Raw genomic sequence first — 17,322 nt, 5'->3', positions numbered from 1 at the left:
GAACGGATTTGTTTACGATGACGTCACAACCACATGACTAGAACAAGCAGCACTCTCGCTGTTTTGTATGACCCACTGCATTGCATTCACTTTTGTATACAGCTTTTCTTTTAAATAAACAAGTAACTGAACCATTTCTTGAATTTCTTTTTTTATTGGATAAGACTGCTTTTCAAAATGTTCACACACAATAAGAAAATTAAGTTATATAAAACTATGCACACTAATAAAACTAATTTGTACACACAGAAGGCACGATTTCCTCGCGTAGTCACAGCCATCTTGTTGTTGTGTGTTCCTGTGAGTGCTTCACGCCGGGTAGAAGAAGGGGTTTATGCACATGCGTCCTACTTCTTCTATTGTTCTGGTGTCTCCGATGGGACCGTCTTACAGCGCACATAGAGGTGTGGCATGTGTATTGCATCATTTTCAGCAAGCGTTGCATTGCCATACGAACCTGATATTTTACTGATCCGTTGCCTATGTGGACACGATATTTTTTTTAATAAAGTCTCGTTGCCATGTGGATGTAGCCTCAGTTCATGGACCGATGTCCTGACATTTTCCTTTAGAATTTGCTGGTATAATTCAGAATTCATTGTTCCATCAATGACGGCAAGCCGTCCTGGCCCAGATGCAGCAAAACAGGCCAAAACCATGATACTACCACCACCAGGTTTCACAGATGGGATAAGGTTCTTATGCTGGAATGCAGTGTTTTCCTTTCTCCAAACATAACGCTTCTCATTTAAGCCAAAAAGTTCTATTTTGGTCTTATCCATCCACAAAACATTTTTCCAATAGCCTTCTGGCTTGTCCACGTGATCTTTAACAAACTGCAGACGAGCAGCAATGTTCTTTTTGAAGAGCAGTGGCTTTCTCCTTGCAACCCTGCCATGCACACCATTATTGTTCAGTGTTCTCCTGATGGTGGACTCATGAACATTAGCCAATGTGAGAGAGGCCTTCAGTTGCTTAAAAGTTACCCTGGGGTCCTTTTGTGACCTCGCCGACTATTACACACCTTGCTCTTGGAGTGATCTTTGTTGGTCGACCACTCCTGGGGAGGGTAACAATGGTCTTGAATTTCCTCCATTTGTACACAGTCTGTCTGACTGTGGATTGGTGGAGTCCAAACTCTTTAGAGATGGTTTTGTAACCTTTTCCAGTCTGATGAGCATCAACAACGCTTTTTCTGAGGTCCTCAGAAATCTCCTTTGTTCATGCCATGATATACTTCCACAAACATGTTGTGAAGCTCAGACTTTGATAGATCCCTGTTCTTTAAATAAAACAGGGTGCCCACTCACACCTGATTGTCATCCCATTGATTGAAAACACCTGACTCTAATTTCACCTTCAAATTAACTGCTAATCCTAGAGGTTCACATACTTTTGCCACTCACAGATATGTAATATTGGATCATTTTCCTCAATAAATAAATGACCAAGTATAATAATTTTGTCTCATTTGTTTAACTGGGTTCTCTTTATCTACTTTTAGGACTTGTGTGAAAATCTGATGTTTTAGGTCATATTTATGCAGAAATATAAAGGGTTCACAAACTTTCAAGCACCACTATAAACGGATTAAGAAATGAAATATGGTGACGTCTCCTTCCAGGAAACATTCATTTAACGTTTATGGAAGGAGTCTCCAGTGTCAGCGCTTTAACAGTCCGAGATAAAGCTGGAAGATTTCCCAGATCTTCAGTACAGAGGAGTTGTGGTTTCTTGGTAACATGACAAACTGTGGGTTCCCCCCACTCCTCTTATTAACTTTGAGAGGATTTAAAAAAAAAAAAGCTGGTGAGGGGACGTTGTTTATCGCTGCTATAAAGTAACTCGTTTCCCCAGACATTCCATAACTTCAAATAAAAGAGACACGCGATACTGAGGTCACTGATGAGAGGAACCAAACACCTCAGGATGTGCTGTTAGAGGAAAACTTCAGGGTCATGACCTTTAACTCTGCTTCCCTGTTGTTGATTATTTTCCTTTTCCAGCACAACTCTTAAGTGTTTTATTCCTTACTACATCTTTAATATAACAAATGTCTTTATTTCTCTGGAATTAAATTACAAAAAGTGGGCGAAGAGGAAGCATGGCACTTTCATTCAGTTGAATGTGCAGCTCGTTACGACTGCATTAAGTAATATTACTTGGTAGGAATGTTGGGTGTTGATCTGAATGTCTACTGTAGCTGCAAAACAGGTCTGGGTTAAACAAATGAAATGAAAATCTGTAGTCACCTTGGAGCTGTTATTTGGGAGAGAATCCAATGCAAGGTACAGTACTGGGTGTGGGAGAAAAGTCATCACGTCAAGACATTTCTATAACAGACTTTTTTTTTTTCCCCTCTACAAGCTTAAACTTTCCTTTGTTAAGGAAAAACACAATCCAAATATAAAGGTATTACATTAAATACAACTTAAACATTTACAAGGATTGAAGCTACAACAAACAAGGCATGACCAGAGATTGCAGAGAGTACATGTGTTCTTTACTTAAGTAGAAGTACAGATACTTGTGAAAAATTCAAGATAAGTGGCCCTTTGAAGGACATTTCAACCAGCTGTTTCTGTGCAAAGCTACTGAACCTCATGTAATAATTATAATAAATATCTACTGATCTACACTCACCGGCCACTTTAATAGGAATTTTTAAATGGGTTGATTCTAAGATTCCTGTTGGCTGCAGGACTGGAACCCAATGTGTTGTCCTTTCTGCTGTTGCATGCTGAGATGCTTTTCTGCTCACCATGGTTGTAAAGAGTGATGCGTTGCCAATTTGGCCATTTTCCTCTGGCTTCTCTCATCAACAAGGCATTTGTTTCCACCCACAGAACTGTCACTCACTCGATGCTTTTCGCACCATTCTCATCTCATTATCTCTAGCCGCTTTATCCTGTTCTACAGGGTCGCAGGCGAGCTGGAGCCTATCCCAGCTGACTACGGGCGAAAGGCGGGGTTCACCCTGGACAAGTCGCCAGGTCATCACAGGGCTGACACATAGACACAGACAACCATTCACACTCACATTCACACCTACGGTCAATTTAGAGTCACCAGTTAACCTAACCTGCATGTCTTTGGACTGTGGGGGAAACCGGAGCACCCGGAGGAAACCCACGCGGACACGGGGAGAACATGCAAACTCCGCACAGAAAGGCCCTCGCCGGCCACGGGGCTCGAACCCGGACCTTCTTGCTGTGAGGCGACAGCGCTAACCACTAGACCACCGTGCCGCCCTTTTCGCGCCATCCTGTCTGTGTAAACTCTAGAGCAGCCTTTCTCAACCGGGGTGCCGTCAAAAAATTATATATTCTAACATTGAAATAAATAAAATGAATTAAAATTCCAAAAAACGATAGTTACACTAATGCAGATCATCGCTGCCTCATGCATCATCAAAATTTGTCTCACGGCCCCCTTTCCCATGTCACTGCCAGGGTCAGTGTGACTGCGTATATTTTATATGGGGGTGCCTTGAGAATTTGCATACTTCTGAAGGGTGCCGTGACTGAAAAAAGGTTGAGAAACGCTGCTCTAGAGACTCTTGTGATCAGCAGTCTCTGAAATACTCAAACCAGCAGTCCATCTGGCTCAAACCATCACCCATGCTACAGTGAAAGAAAGTCACACAAAAATTGAGATCACAATTTTTTTTCCCCATTCTGATGTTTGAACAGGGCAGCACGGTGGTGTAGTGGTTAGCGCTGTCGCCTCACAGCAAGAAGGTCCGGGTTCGAGCCCCGTGGCCGGCGAGGGCCTTTCTGTGCGGAGTTTGCATGTTCTCCCCGTGTCCGCGTGGGTTTCCTCCGGGTGCTCCGGTTTCCCCCACAGTCCAAAGACATGCAGGTTAGGTTAACTGGTGACTCTAAATTGACCGTAGGTGTGAATGTGAGTGTGAATGGTTGTCTGTGTGTCAGCCCTGTGATGACCTGGCGACTTGTCCAGGGTGAACCCCGCCTTTCGCCCGTAGTCAGCTGGGATAGGATCCAGCATGTACAGCATCATGCTCACCTTGACAACACAGCTGTATATGATAACTTGCAGCTATCTTTACCTGACTAACTGCTCCTTACACACTGGCTAATAACTTGTTTGAAGTGAAGAGCACGTCACATACAGCTAAAGTGCTGGGGATTTAACTCGAACAACGTGGTATGGTTCACACGCAAACTTTCAAGTGTACAAGTTCAAAGAAAACCCGGTCATCTGAGTTTACTGAATTTGAACGCAGCTCGTGTTTTGATTTCAGAGTCAGGGTTGCCAGATTGGGTTTGTGTAATTGGTGTTGTACTATTGTTCCATACGTTTAGATTGAAATCGGTCTTGAAATCAGCACAATGCTACAAAATGAAGAATTCCTCAGATGCATGAAAACTAAAGTCCTCCGATTTGAAAATGTAAGGTGTAGCAAGTACAAATGTGTTAAATGTAGGCAGTAAAAGTAGAGGGGCGGCATGGTGGTGTAGTGGTTAGCGCTGTCGCCTCACAGCAAGAAGATCCTGGGTTCGAGCCCCGGGGCCGGCGAGGGCCTTTCTGTGCGGAGTTTGCATGTTCTCCCCGTGTCCGCGTGGGTTTCCTCCGGGTGCTCCGGTTTCCCCCACAGTCCAAAGACATGCAGGTTAGGTTAACTGGTGACTCTAAATTGAGCGTAGGTGTGAATGTGAGTGTGAATGGTTGTCTGTGTCTATGTGTCAGCCCTGTGATGACCTGGCGACTTGTCCAGGGTGTACCCCGCCTTTCGCCCGTAGTCAGCTGGGATAGGCTCCAGCTTGCCTGCGACCCTGTAGAAGGATAAAGCGGCTAGAGATGATGAGATGAGTAAAAGTAGAGATACTTAAACTTTACAGTACCGTAACCAAGCGTTTGTACTTCATTGCATCCCGCCTGTGGACACGACCAGACTTTTGTGTAGCTCAGTATCGAAAAATACCCACATGGTTCCAGTACTAACAGTACTGGATTCTCTTGGGACAGATGTACATGAGAGAAATTAAAGCTTAGCCTTTACAACAAGGATTAAAAATGGGTGGCACAGTGGTCATCACTGCCGCCTCACAGGAACAGGGTTCTGGGTTTGAACCCTACGGCTGACGGGGCCTTTCAGTATGGAGTTTGCATGTTCTCCCCGTGTCTGCGTGGGTTTCATCCGGGTGCTCCGGTTTCCCCCACAGTCCAAAGACATGCAGATTGGGTTCCACAAGACAGTGCATACTTTGTGCTGGTCCTAAGCCTGGATAGATGGGAGAGGGTTGCGCAGGAAGGGCATCTGGTGTCCAGATCAAATATGTGGAACAGATCTGCTGAACGATCAGGAGCAGCCGGAAGATGATTTACAGCAAGGATTCAAAATCTTTGGCATACATAGTGCGCTGCATATACAGCTATGGAAAAAATTGAGACCACCAATGGTGACCACAGCATACGGTTTTGCGCGTCTGTGCGAGAAACGGAGATGCTCGTTTGTGTGCTTATGAGGCAATCAATGGGGTCGCGTTAATCTATTTAGTAGTTGTAGATTTTTGCGTGATTAAAAATCATGTCCTTGTCTGCGTAGTGTCCATACATGCAACACCAAATCCCACAATTCCTAGCAAACCGTCCTGGTTTCCTCTGTGACTCGTGGCAGTGTTGGGCAGGAACTTTGCTATAAGTAACCATTGTTAAACTAGTAATGTTTTTAGCTCATCTGGCCGACAGGTGATGAGTTTATGCCATCATGTGGTGTTGTCCAGCGTCGTCCACATTTCACAAAAATTGCTTCTTCTCTCTCAATCCTTCACCGATTTTCTTTTTGGCAGGAAGGTAGGTCTGCCTGGGGTGCATAAGATGTCTACCCAAATTTGCATAATTGCAATTAATCATGAAGATATGGAGTAATTAATCCCTAATGAGCAGTTTCCACACACAATCGCTGCTTCTCCCTCAATTCACTGATTTTGATTCTTTCTAGCATGAAGGTAGGGGCACCTAGGGTGCATAGAACTTCTACCCAGATTTGCTTCATTACAATTATTAATGAAGTTATGGACTAATAAGCAGCCCCGTCCCCCCCAAAAAAAGGCACTTAGTCAGTTCTTCACCGTTTTAGGTTCTTTCTGGAAAATAGGTCGGAATATTGCTTTTATATATATTTATTGTGCACGGTGGCCCACTTTAGATCGTTCCTTCTGGACTGGACGGGGCTGGAGTGAGCTGCGCAGTCACTGATGGTCTTGTTCAGGAGTGTGGTGGTAACGTTGCTGTTTTCTGAATCAACCAGCTTTTCAGTAGTGAAGCTCTTCAAGTACAGCTATGTTTTCCAGATGATTTCTGAAGCTCAGGCACAACAGCTCTTCATGCTGCGGTCTAAATAAACCTAAAGGCCGAAGTATTTTTATTGTAATTTGTGTCTGTGTGGAATTGCGCGTGTTGACTGATTTGTACATGTTGAAGGCCAAGGCGATGTGCAGCTAGAGAAGCTTTTCTGTATGATGATGTAAACACACACAGCAAACTATGCAAACACGCACACAAAGATGAACGTTCACCCACTATTGACAGCTGTTTTGTGTTATATGGATCACCTTTTTTGGCCAAACTAGTTTTGGAGCAGTGAGTTATGATCACAGGTTCCTGTTTAATATCCAACTAAACTTTTTTTTTTTTTCCTTTTAACCTCAGTATCTAATCGACTGACTGTTATACTGATCACTCAGATGATCGACTTTTAATTAAAATCATTTAAAAAATGGTGTGTATAGTAAGCGCCCTTTGCCATGTTGGTATAGCTCAGCTTGCCACACCTGAGCTGTCGTTAAGCTTCAGTTAATACAGTATAAAGCAACCTCGACACTTTCTCAGTAGCTTTCCAACACTGACTTGGATGATGAGAAAATGAAGCGGTATTTTGGTGCTAAACAAAACCCCAAATGAGCTCCCGAGGAAGAAACTCCAGAAGAACCACCAAATGAAAATAAGGGTGAAACAGGGAAGGTTACAGATATGCCTGAAAACCTTTTGTGGTTAAGGTTTGGATTTTGCCCTGTATGCAACATTTCATATCCTTTGCCAGTCTCTCTCTCACACACACACACACACACACACACACACACACACCTGTTTAAATGATAGACATTTTATACTCCTGCTACAAAACTCACCCTGTGTGGCACCAGTGCTGTGTGCAAAAACGATAAAGTTAATGTACAGCATTAATTGCACAACATAGCTGTGTATATAAACAAGTGTAAGCTACAGCTATTAGACATCAAAGACTGCACACAGGAAATGCGGTTACATGAAAAACTGTACCATGTCCTTTCAGGCGCTCTGACACACATAAAAAAAAAACAACACACACACAACACTGTGGCACATGATTGAGTGGCGCCGCCAGGCGTATGGCCGTACGCACTAGGCGTACCTTGGGGAGAGATTTTTTTTTTTAAATTATAATTGTCACCTGAATGCTTTGGCAATGCAACATAATTTGAGAGAGAGAGAGAGAGAGAGAGAGAGAGAGAGACGTGTGTGTGCCGGCGCATTTGTGCGCTTCAGGAGTGGGCGGGGTGTGCGTGACCAAGAAAGCTCATTGGTCAATGCAGATATACTTTTCTTGCACCACTGAGATTCTCTCCAGTTTTGAGAAACGGAGACAGACAATCGTCAGCAGTCAGAGCTTGTGCGAGAATTTATTGAGAAGCGAGTCAAAAATGAGTAAACGAACCCTGAAACAAACGAGCTTGTTTCAGACTTTTACGAAAAAGTCCAAAAGCAGTGATCCAGGGGTGTCATCTGCTTGCCAGTCCTCTCCAGTATCAGCTAGTAACACGGCACCGGCAGCTTCCACTCCTCCGCAACCTATAGCAGCAGTGCGCTGCAGCTGGATGCGAGCTCAGTTCCTTTGAGGGAATTGCCTTCATCTACCTCTGAGTTTGAAACTAGCCATACATCCAGTGAATTTCATATAAGAACACCTACATCTCCCCATGTCCCTTACGATCAGAAGTAGATGGTTGCTCCACCTTGCTGACAAATGAGCCATCAGATAGCTTTACTAAGTCAGCCCGATATCACTGACATCAGATTTATCAGACATGGGTAAACTTCAGGGGCGGTTCTAGCATCTGATCTTTGGGGGTGCTTGGCCCCCAGAGCTGACAGAGGCACCTGGCTTGAATGACAGTGTTTCCACGTTTATTTCCACGTTAGTTCCTCATCGGCGTGGAATCCAGTTAAAAAAACCACCATGTCGTAGCAAGCACTCGCGCAGACAGGCAACCCAATCAGAGAGGACTCAAGGAGGAGAGGGATTTTACTGCTCATAGAGCTATATCACCTAACAGGTGAATTCAAGAACACACAGCACACTCCCGCGCACACATTCATTGCGCAGTGCGCAAGGGCACTTATTTCTGAAAATTACATCCAAAAGCAGTGTTTTTGAGGGTGCTGAGCTAGGGGGTGCTGAGCTCGTTTTTGGGGGTGCTTGAGCACCCCCAAAAATAAGCTAAACACGCCCCTGGTAAACTTCAACCAGATGCCTTAAAATGCGCACCGGACTCTGTAAAGCGCAATGTCCTACAGAACCGCTTCAAACCAGACAGAGGGTGGGTGGGTGGCTCCTTCTACTCTGATTTTCGGTAAACTCAGAAAAATACCCGAGGAGTTTTTCAACGAGTCTAATAATGTACCCCACGTTGCGCTACAGTGTGTGTCAGGATAGCCTGTTCTGCGTTGCATGCATTCTGTTCTCGTCTGGTGATTTAATCCTTAGGACTAAACCACTCCGAGACTGGAGCAATGCCAAAAAAATCATCGCCAAACACATAGGCACACCAGAATGCCCAGTTGCGGGCTTCCGAATTTGTCCAAATATGTACAGGAAAAAAAAAAACCTTTCCATTTGTTCAGTATTGGACCGCTCCCATCAAGAGACAACAGAACGCAACAGGCATGGCATTCAGGCTATCATCGACTAATCGAGGCTGTAAAGAGTTTGTTTATTGTCGTGTGTAGTTCACATATGTTGTTCAAATATCAGCCTGTGTTCATGGAAGGCCATTGTTCAATTTCAAGTTAAAGTTCTATGGTTGTTTTGTGTATAAGCCTATAGATCGACTCTTCATAGACACTGCAGCACGCAAGCGTTGGTTTTTTTTGGGAGGGGGGGGATTACACCGCTAGTGCGGACCTTACAGCTCAACCCTGCAGGCGGCCCTGGCTAAGAAAGCAAACAGGTAGGTAATGCCTGAAATTTCTTAAAATAACCACCATCTTCCTGTCATGCACTTGCCTCACTTAATAAAAGCAGAGGACGGATTCGTAATTAAGGACCAATTTTCAATGAAGGTACTGCGCAGAGCAAGAAAAGTAGGCTTTTGTTTTCTGCCATATATACAGGAACAGTAATAACTTAACAATAGGCTCAAAAAATGTGACATCCAGGAGAAACGATGGCTCAGAAACCAACAGCTCAGGTTTCACACAGGTTTTATTTGTGGAATTTTAATACCAGTAGCAGTTTTATGCACATTCATGAATTCTTTTGTTCGTAACCACTGCTGAGTAACTCGAGTTGTTCCACACCAGGGCTTCAAATTTGTCCTTATTTTTGAAGCGCACCGCCATCCAATCTAACCTGACTCGACTTCAACAGGTCTTGGGGTGATTAATGCTTTTAGCTTCCTAAACAGGTTCTACTGGGAACAACTTCTGAACTTTAGAGGAACTTTTATACCTGGAGAATCTTTTAGGCCGTGTTGACGTTACATTAAATGTCATTTAGCAGACGCTGTTATCCAGAGCAATGTACAACCAACACACCCAGACAGGGGCGCAGATAGGATTTTTGAACTGGGGGGGACTGAGCTGTCAGCAAATACACTACCATTCAAAAGTTTGGCGTCACTTTGAAATGTGCTTATTTTTGAAAGAAAAGCACTGTTCTTTTCAATGAAGATCACTTTAAACTAATCAGAAATCCACTCTATACATTGCTAATGTGGTAAATGACTATTCTAGCTGCAAATGTCTGGTTTTTGGTGCAATATCTCCATAGGTGTATAGAGGCCCATTTCCAGCAACTCTCACTCCAGTGTTCTAATGGTACAATGTGTTTGCTCATTGCCTCAGAAGGCTAATGGATGATTAGAAAACCCTTGTACAATCATGTTAGCACAGCTGAAAACAGTTGAGCTCTTTAGAGAAGCTATAAAACTGACCTTCCTTTGAGCAGATTGAGTTTCTGGAGCATCACATTTGTGGGGTCGATTAAATGCTCAAAATGGCCAGAAAAATGTCTCGACTATATTTTCTATTCATTTTACAACTTATGGTGGGAAATAAAAGTGTGACTTTTCATGGAAAACACAAAATTGTCTGGGTGACCCCAAACTTTTGAACGGTAGTCTGTATACATGTTATTTCACCTCCCTCACTGCCATCACCAGGAACTACCTGCAGGCCAGGACAATAACATTATTTTAACATAGCCTATGGAAATCCAAAGTTTACACATTATCATCACGCACAGAAATTGCAAAACTAGTTTTAAAACCGCTAAGTTCCAACTGTTAAATATAGCGAGAGGCTGGGCTACGTGTGTGTGTGTGTGTGTGTGTGTGTGTGTGTAAAGTGTAAACCAGTGCATCCTGACTTTCTAACTATGCCTGTGTGTTGCGTGAGCGGCAGTCAGTCAACAACTCTTCGCAAAGTTTCCTTATGAAACACTATGCTCACTGAAATTATGGCAGGGAACGCCAGATTAAACATTAAAACTGCCTTCTGAGCACTGTATCTACAGGCTACCACCGAAAGAAGGAGGCTACCAGAAAGGCATCTCTACTCCGTATGATTTTACTTTCACTACAACATTACTTTGAACAGACTATCAAAAAATTGCAAGGTGGTATGATAAAGTAAGGCACAGTTTACTTAGTCTTTTTTTTTTTTTAAAAAAACAATGCAATTGTTTTCTGCCTTTTGGCACCCTTCATCATGCCGTGTTGGGGTCCTGAACTAAGAGGAGCTGTCCCCGATATGCCTATCAAACTTGTTGTGGGTAACCATAGCAACCAAGCTCGAGCTCGCAACCCGTGCAGTCTGCGCAGTTGCAACTATGTATGTACTGCTGTGCACCTCAATAAACCGAATGGTAATTAGTCTTTTTTTTTTTCATGAGGTTTGCCTTATGCAAAGAAAGACAGCATAGACGTTTTTTCCTCCCTATAAGTGGGGGGGACCAAATGAGGTGAATTTAAATCTGGGTGGGACGAATCCCACCCGTCCCCCCCTCTATCTGCGCCCGTGCACCCAGAGCAGTTGGGGGTTAGATGCCTTGCTCAGGGGCACTTCAGCCATTCCTGCTGGTCCAGGGAATCAAGCCCACAACCTTTTGGTCCCAAAGCTGCTTCTCTAACCACATTAGGCCATGGCTTCCCCAGGAGTACACTTGTTTTTAAAACGCATCTTGGGTGATTGGATCTCAAAACAACTGTTTACACCGTGTAGATCATTCATTCACATCCAAGGGATCCAACTGACTACTTTGGTCAGATTTTGCTCCTGCCACTAGAAAGTCAAAAGGCCCCACACAGTTATTACGTCAGTCTGTCCCCAGACAAAGGCCAGATTTGTTTAACACAGGCTTGCTAAGAAAACAAATGTTTTAAGAACTAATATACATGTGGGAAAATATGGAAATTAGGTATTTGTTTTCACTTGCGCCTGTATCTTGTGTCTCCTCCCCCCCCATACGACTGTGTCCTTCAACAGTCTGAAGAACCACCACATATGGGTGTGAAAGTCAGTTGTCCACATACTTCTAGCTCGTGTTTCTTGTTGGGAGGTTGACTAGACAGTGCTAGCGAGTCTTGTAGTTTATCAATACACTGCCTGTATAAGGCTGATTTATAGAGTTGTGTTAAAAAAAAAAAATAGTGCAGCAGATCATCAGTGATGAACTGATGAACCACTTATTAGTAGTCGTGATATTTCTGCATGGGAAATAATTTCCTTATTAGACATTGTAGTGTAATAGATAAACAGACCAAACTGTCATGACATGCATGATGCTTGTTCTGGGTAACTGCCTCATTCATTGAAACGGCCGAGTCCAAAATAATAGCAGTGTAGAGTTGAGAATGTACTCATTCATTCTGTGAAAAAAAAAAATGCATGTATCATTGTCCTTTATTAAGGAAGAAAGGAAGCAAATGTTTCTCAGAGTTATAAAATTTCCTTCTGAATTGCAAAGCAAAATGGGCCATTCCAAATGTTATTCGGAGGAACAACGTAATTCGATTTAAAAAGTTGATTGGAGAGGATAAAACGTATAAAGTGCAGCAAATGGCCGGATGCTCAGCGAAAATTCTCAAACGCTTTAAAATGGCAACAAAAACCCAGAAAACGTGGAAGCAACTCTTGTTAAAATAGATCGAAGAATAGTCAGAATGACAAAGATTCAGCCAAATATCACATCCAGAAAGATCAAAGATGATCTAAAATGGCCTGCAAGTACTGTTACGGTCAGACGTTTGATCGAAGCTCAGCCCTCAGCAAGAAGCATCATTATTGAAAAAAACGGCATGTGCAGAACCTGTTAAATCGCTGAGGAACACATTGATTGGCCCAAAGAGATGTGAAATAACATTCTACAGACTTTTGAGAGTAAAATTCCTCTTTTTGGGTCTTTTATATTCAGTCAGTCAGTGACCGTACATGAAACGACCCCCAGGTTCTGAATTCAAGCCACAAGTGGCACCAAAATCATGCTATGGAGATGTTTCATACTGCATTGTTGGAACCATTTATCATATCCCAGGGATCATGGATCAGCTTGAATACATAAATACTTGAAGAGCTTATGTTGCTGTATGCCGAAGAGGAAATGCCCCTGAAACGGGTGTTTTAACAAGACCACGACCCCAAACTCATGAAGCCAGTAACATCCCTGTTCCAGACAAAAAGGATTGACGTAATGGAGTGGCGGCTCAATCCCCTGACCTCAACCCCATCGAAATCCTGTGGGTGATGTTAAAAATGCAGTTTCTGAAGGAAAACCCAAAATTTTTACAGGAACTGCAGATCGCTGTTGGTTCATCCTGGGCTGAAATACCGGTTTATAGGCGCCAGATGTTGGTCGACTTGAAGCAACGCAGATGTACAGCAGTTTTCAAAAACGATAGTTCGGCAACCGGTTCAGTTTGAAGAGAAAAATGTGAAAACTGCTTAAAAAAAACAGATCAATATTCCTTTTCTTTGCTTCCTGTAACAGAAAAACAGACTTGATAAAACTTGTTAATGCGCCGATTTGGAATTTAATGTGTAATGTTTCTGCTACATTTGAAATATGGAAATAAAAGCTAAATTTAACGCACTATTTATTTGAACGCAACTGTATTGCATAGTGCTGGGTAATATCATGGCTTAGTATATGGAACGAGCGACTTCCGGTAAAACCGTGTGCTCTAATTGGTTCCTTGGTGGGCAGTATTTTCCTGTAATGCCCATGGGCGATTACAGACTTTCTCCAAGGGTGCCAGCTTTCAATGTTGCCAAAAAAAAAAAAAACTGGAAATCAAAATGGAATCAAAAACAGTCACCAAGTTATTCAAGAAATGAGCAACAAAGAGCATTCAGAAACCGCTAACAAATTCAGTTTTGAAACCGCCAGCCATTTATTCCGTGCTGTTTGTGTAACTACGCTACAAATATGATGTGACAGAAAGCAGTGTCACGCCTCGTTATAATGAGCATCTGTTTTAATCTTGAAAATAAAAAAAAGCCATATAATAAACTCCTCATTAACTCGCTTGCTCAGTCTTTACTGAGGTAAAGACCTCGTGCTCAGTTAATAAGTAGCCAAGAACAGCTTGACCTCCTTAACCAAGCATCACTGTCAGGTTTTGGTGCCTTTATAAAAAGTGACCGGGCGCTAAAACAGTTTGCAGGAATTGCCCAATTTCCTCAGCATTTTGTTCATGAAACACTTCAATTTTTATCCAGGCTGGGGGGGAAAAAAATCGTCCATGCAATAAAACCTCAATTACAGCTCATAATGCATATCCTGACTTTCAGTATTGTGATGGAATATTTCTTGCCATGTTACCCAACCCTGGTATATTGTTTACTTGAGGTTTCTGTTTCGAACTACATAAACTCTGGAATAACTTACACTTGAAACACCCTGAACTTTTCTTTTTCCTAATCGAGTGCTTACGTTTTGTTCTACAATGTCAGTTTTTCACAGCATGGAAGTCAGGAAAGCCAAATCAGACTGCAGTATTTAAGAGTCTGAAGCATTAGATTAGAGGTTTGATGGACAGTGGGTGGAGCATCTGAGGATGAAATGCTCTGATCATTACTAGATTGCGATCTCATTTGGAACTGTCTTATTATCTAGATGTTATAAAATATCAAAGTTCTTCAGTTTGTAGCTGTGGAGAACCCAAAAGCAAGACCTGTTAACCACAAAAGGCTCTTGAACGATTGTGTTTAATCTTGTTCTTCAGGGCTAAGGATGGACGGCGTCCTGGAGGCGACGATCGCTCTGTGTGGATGTAAAGTGCTGTGCAGCGTTCTGTGTCTTCCTGCTTTCAAAGACTCCATCTCCTCCGTCAGCCTGTGCTGTGTTTGCCTCTTATTCTTCACCGATCTCTCCATCACCAGTAAGCACGTTTCTAAAGATCCTCATCACATTGCTGTTTCCTGTCTCCATCCTGCTCATGTTCATCACCTTTCGTTCATGTTCTTCCAGTGTTCCTGGTGTATCTCTGGTCCACTGCACCCAGACCGATGTCTTTTCACCCGTCTTCAGACGTCATTGCCCTGCGCTTCATGCTGTTCCTCAGCGACACGTACGAGGCAGTGTTGATGCTGACTCCGCTGCTGGTGGCTGTGGAATTGCTGGTTCGTCTCCTATGGGACGGAGATTCTGCGACCTCAACTATGGATGAAACGGAAGCTCAAGAGGATGTGTTGCTTTTAAAGGATGTTCAAGGAGATGCCTGGGAGATAAGACGGGAACAGAAAGGAGAGCAGAAAGAGAACAATGCGGAGTTCTTAAAAGCTTTAGGTTTCCTTGGTTGCCTCATGCTATGGTTCATGTGTGGGACATATGCTGGGTTTAGTTGGAGGCAAGAGCTGGTGATGGTGAGATCCTGCCTGGAAAGCGGCAGCTTGCTCTCCACGTGCCTTCCCTGCCTCCTCACAGCTTCGTCACCAGTTAGCGGGCAACTAATTTGGGCGCTACCTGCTGCTGCTGTCTTGCTAGCATTCACTGCAGTTCTGAGCTTAACTGTAGTAAAGCTGACCTGCAGAACTGTTAATCCAGACCTACCGAAATGCCCAGAGAACTCTGATGCTGTCCAACAAACACAACCGCAAACGCATCCACCCATGCCCGAGGTGCCCTCTATTCCTGCTGTGAGCGTTTCGCACAATTGCAATGTTGACTCAGAAAAGACAGCGAGCAGCTGCGCCATTCACATCTCGCATAATAAGCGACGATGGGCTCACGGAAAGCCGGAGCCATTATCTCTGAAAACAGACAGCCGTAAATTAAAAAGCGAGAGCGTCATGCTCATTTTGCAACCGCATTGCACGGCCCCGCACCCTCACAAGAGCCAGCTTTGGCAGACTGTGAGGGAAAGTCCCTGCCTGAGAGGAGAACTAATGACAGGACTGTTTTGTGGGCTCCTGGTGTGTGTCTTTCCTACAATTCTCAGCACCAACATACTGCTCATCAGCAACCTGGACACTCTGGCTGTGTATGTTGTGAAACATCTGCTCACTCCGCTGCATGGTAGATGAGGGATGCATGTTCCCGCAGCACACCTCATACCAAACATTCTGGACATTCCAAGGTTATTTGTAAAACTGGAAACACTGGATGAGTAAGCACATGAATGAGCACTGGCTCCCACCCAAACCCTGTATTTTTATTATGAGTTAATCTTACTTAGGCACAGATGCTCCTGCGTCTTGTGACGCAAGAGGCAGTCACACTTGTCCAGCACTTTTGGTCCACAGCCAGTGTTATTGTACCTTTCCATCCTCTACCAACTAGTTGCAGATCTCTCAAATCGTTTGGTGCCAGTTCATTTTTGGACGCCCCCTCCGCCGTTGTTCCTGGGAATTCCATCATAGAACTTGGTTGATGGGAGTCTAACAATGTCCCAGCCAGCTCAGTCATCTACAAATTCATCAGTAAGCGTTTTATCTGGGGAATACTGGGCACATGGCAGGAAATCATCCAGGCATTCACCAGATCATCTGGCGGCACGTAAAGGAAACTGGAGGACACAGAGGAAACCCACATAGAGAACAGTTTATCCTGGTCAGGACGGTGGCGTTACCAGAGTCTATCCCAGGAACAAAGTGTGAAGTGGGAATACATATTGAATGGGAAAGCCAGGCCATCACACACACGGTCACTCCACCGGGGCAATTCAGCAGAGCCAATTCACACCTACTGGCATGTTTTTGGGAGGAAAGCCATATGGACACGGAGAGAACCTGAACAGAAACTAACCCAAACTCAGGATTGAACCCCAAAACACGGAGCTGAGACAGAGCAATATGTGCACAAAGGCTTTCACTGGGGGTTGTTTATAGTGGTGGTGAAAATATTGTCCGATTTGAGTACAGTTATGTTAAACCATGCTCTTCTGATTTGTAATGTTCAATAAAGAATGCAAGCCTTTATTAAAGCGAGACGGCCTTTTGATTTCATAAAATTAGTGAAATTTAGTTCCCTCTGAAATGTTTATTTCTGTAATATCTGACAAAATATCAGGCCGTTCTGTGGCGGGGAAGTTATTTAATTTGAGGGGATTAAAGCAAATAATGTGCATGGAATGAAATCGCTCGCTCAGTGCAGTCAAGCAGACAGAGGAAGTCCGTGTGTGTGTGCGCATGCGCAGGTTTCCCTTTGAGCGTGCACTGACAGTTCCATCATTCTGTCGCTAAACGAACAGCTGATCACACCGAGGTGCTCGCTGAGCGCCCATATTTATTAGTTTGGTCCCGCGTTTCCTTTCCTTCGTATATAACATAACGTCTTTTCGCTTTCTTTCCGTTACTGTAGTCGCTCTTTCACGTTTCATTCGCACACTCACGCCCTCCATTTTTCTCTCCTGTTTCAAATTTGTATCCCACAATGCCTTGCGTGAACAGGGAAAGCCCACCATGTGATGCATGATGTAGTATCTTGTATTGGGTCATGGTGAAGCAGGAAAAAATAGCACCACGTGGAGAAATTCATTAATTGTTTCCATTTTAAAAAAAGGAAATCTGTGATTTGAATTCAGTAGCTTTCAGTCACTA

At 43.6% G+C, this 17,322-nt stretch overlaps 1 protein-coding gene across 1 annotated transcript in view; it reads left to right on the top strand.

The window, feature by feature from the left end:
• The window catches only part of LOC132874573 (uncharacterized), a 31,644-nt gene extending 14,938 nt beyond the window's left edge, over positions 1-16,706 (top strand). The window contains exons 2-3 of the mRNA XM_060910867.1: positions 14,508-14,663; positions 14,753-16,706. Of these exons, the coding sequence (XP_060766850.1) occupies positions 14,516-14,663; positions 14,753-15,807 (1,203 nt within the window). The 5' untranslated portion in view covers positions 14,508-14,515 and the 3' untranslated portion in view covers positions 15,808-16,706. The remainder of the gene's footprint in view (positions 1-14,507; positions 14,664-14,752) is intronic.
• The last annotated feature ends 616 nt before the right edge of the window (positions 16,707-17,322 follow it).

This window comes from Neoarius graeffei, chromosome 26 (assembly GCF_027579695.1).
Source record: "Neoarius graeffei isolate fNeoGra1 chromosome 26, fNeoGra1.pri, whole genome shotgun sequence".
Lineage (NCBI taxonomy): Eukaryota > Metazoa > Chordata > Actinopteri > Siluriformes > Ariidae > Neoarius > Neoarius graeffei.
The sequence above is the reverse complement of the archived record's forward strand: the minus strand, read 5'-3'. Positions and strand labels throughout refer to the sequence as shown.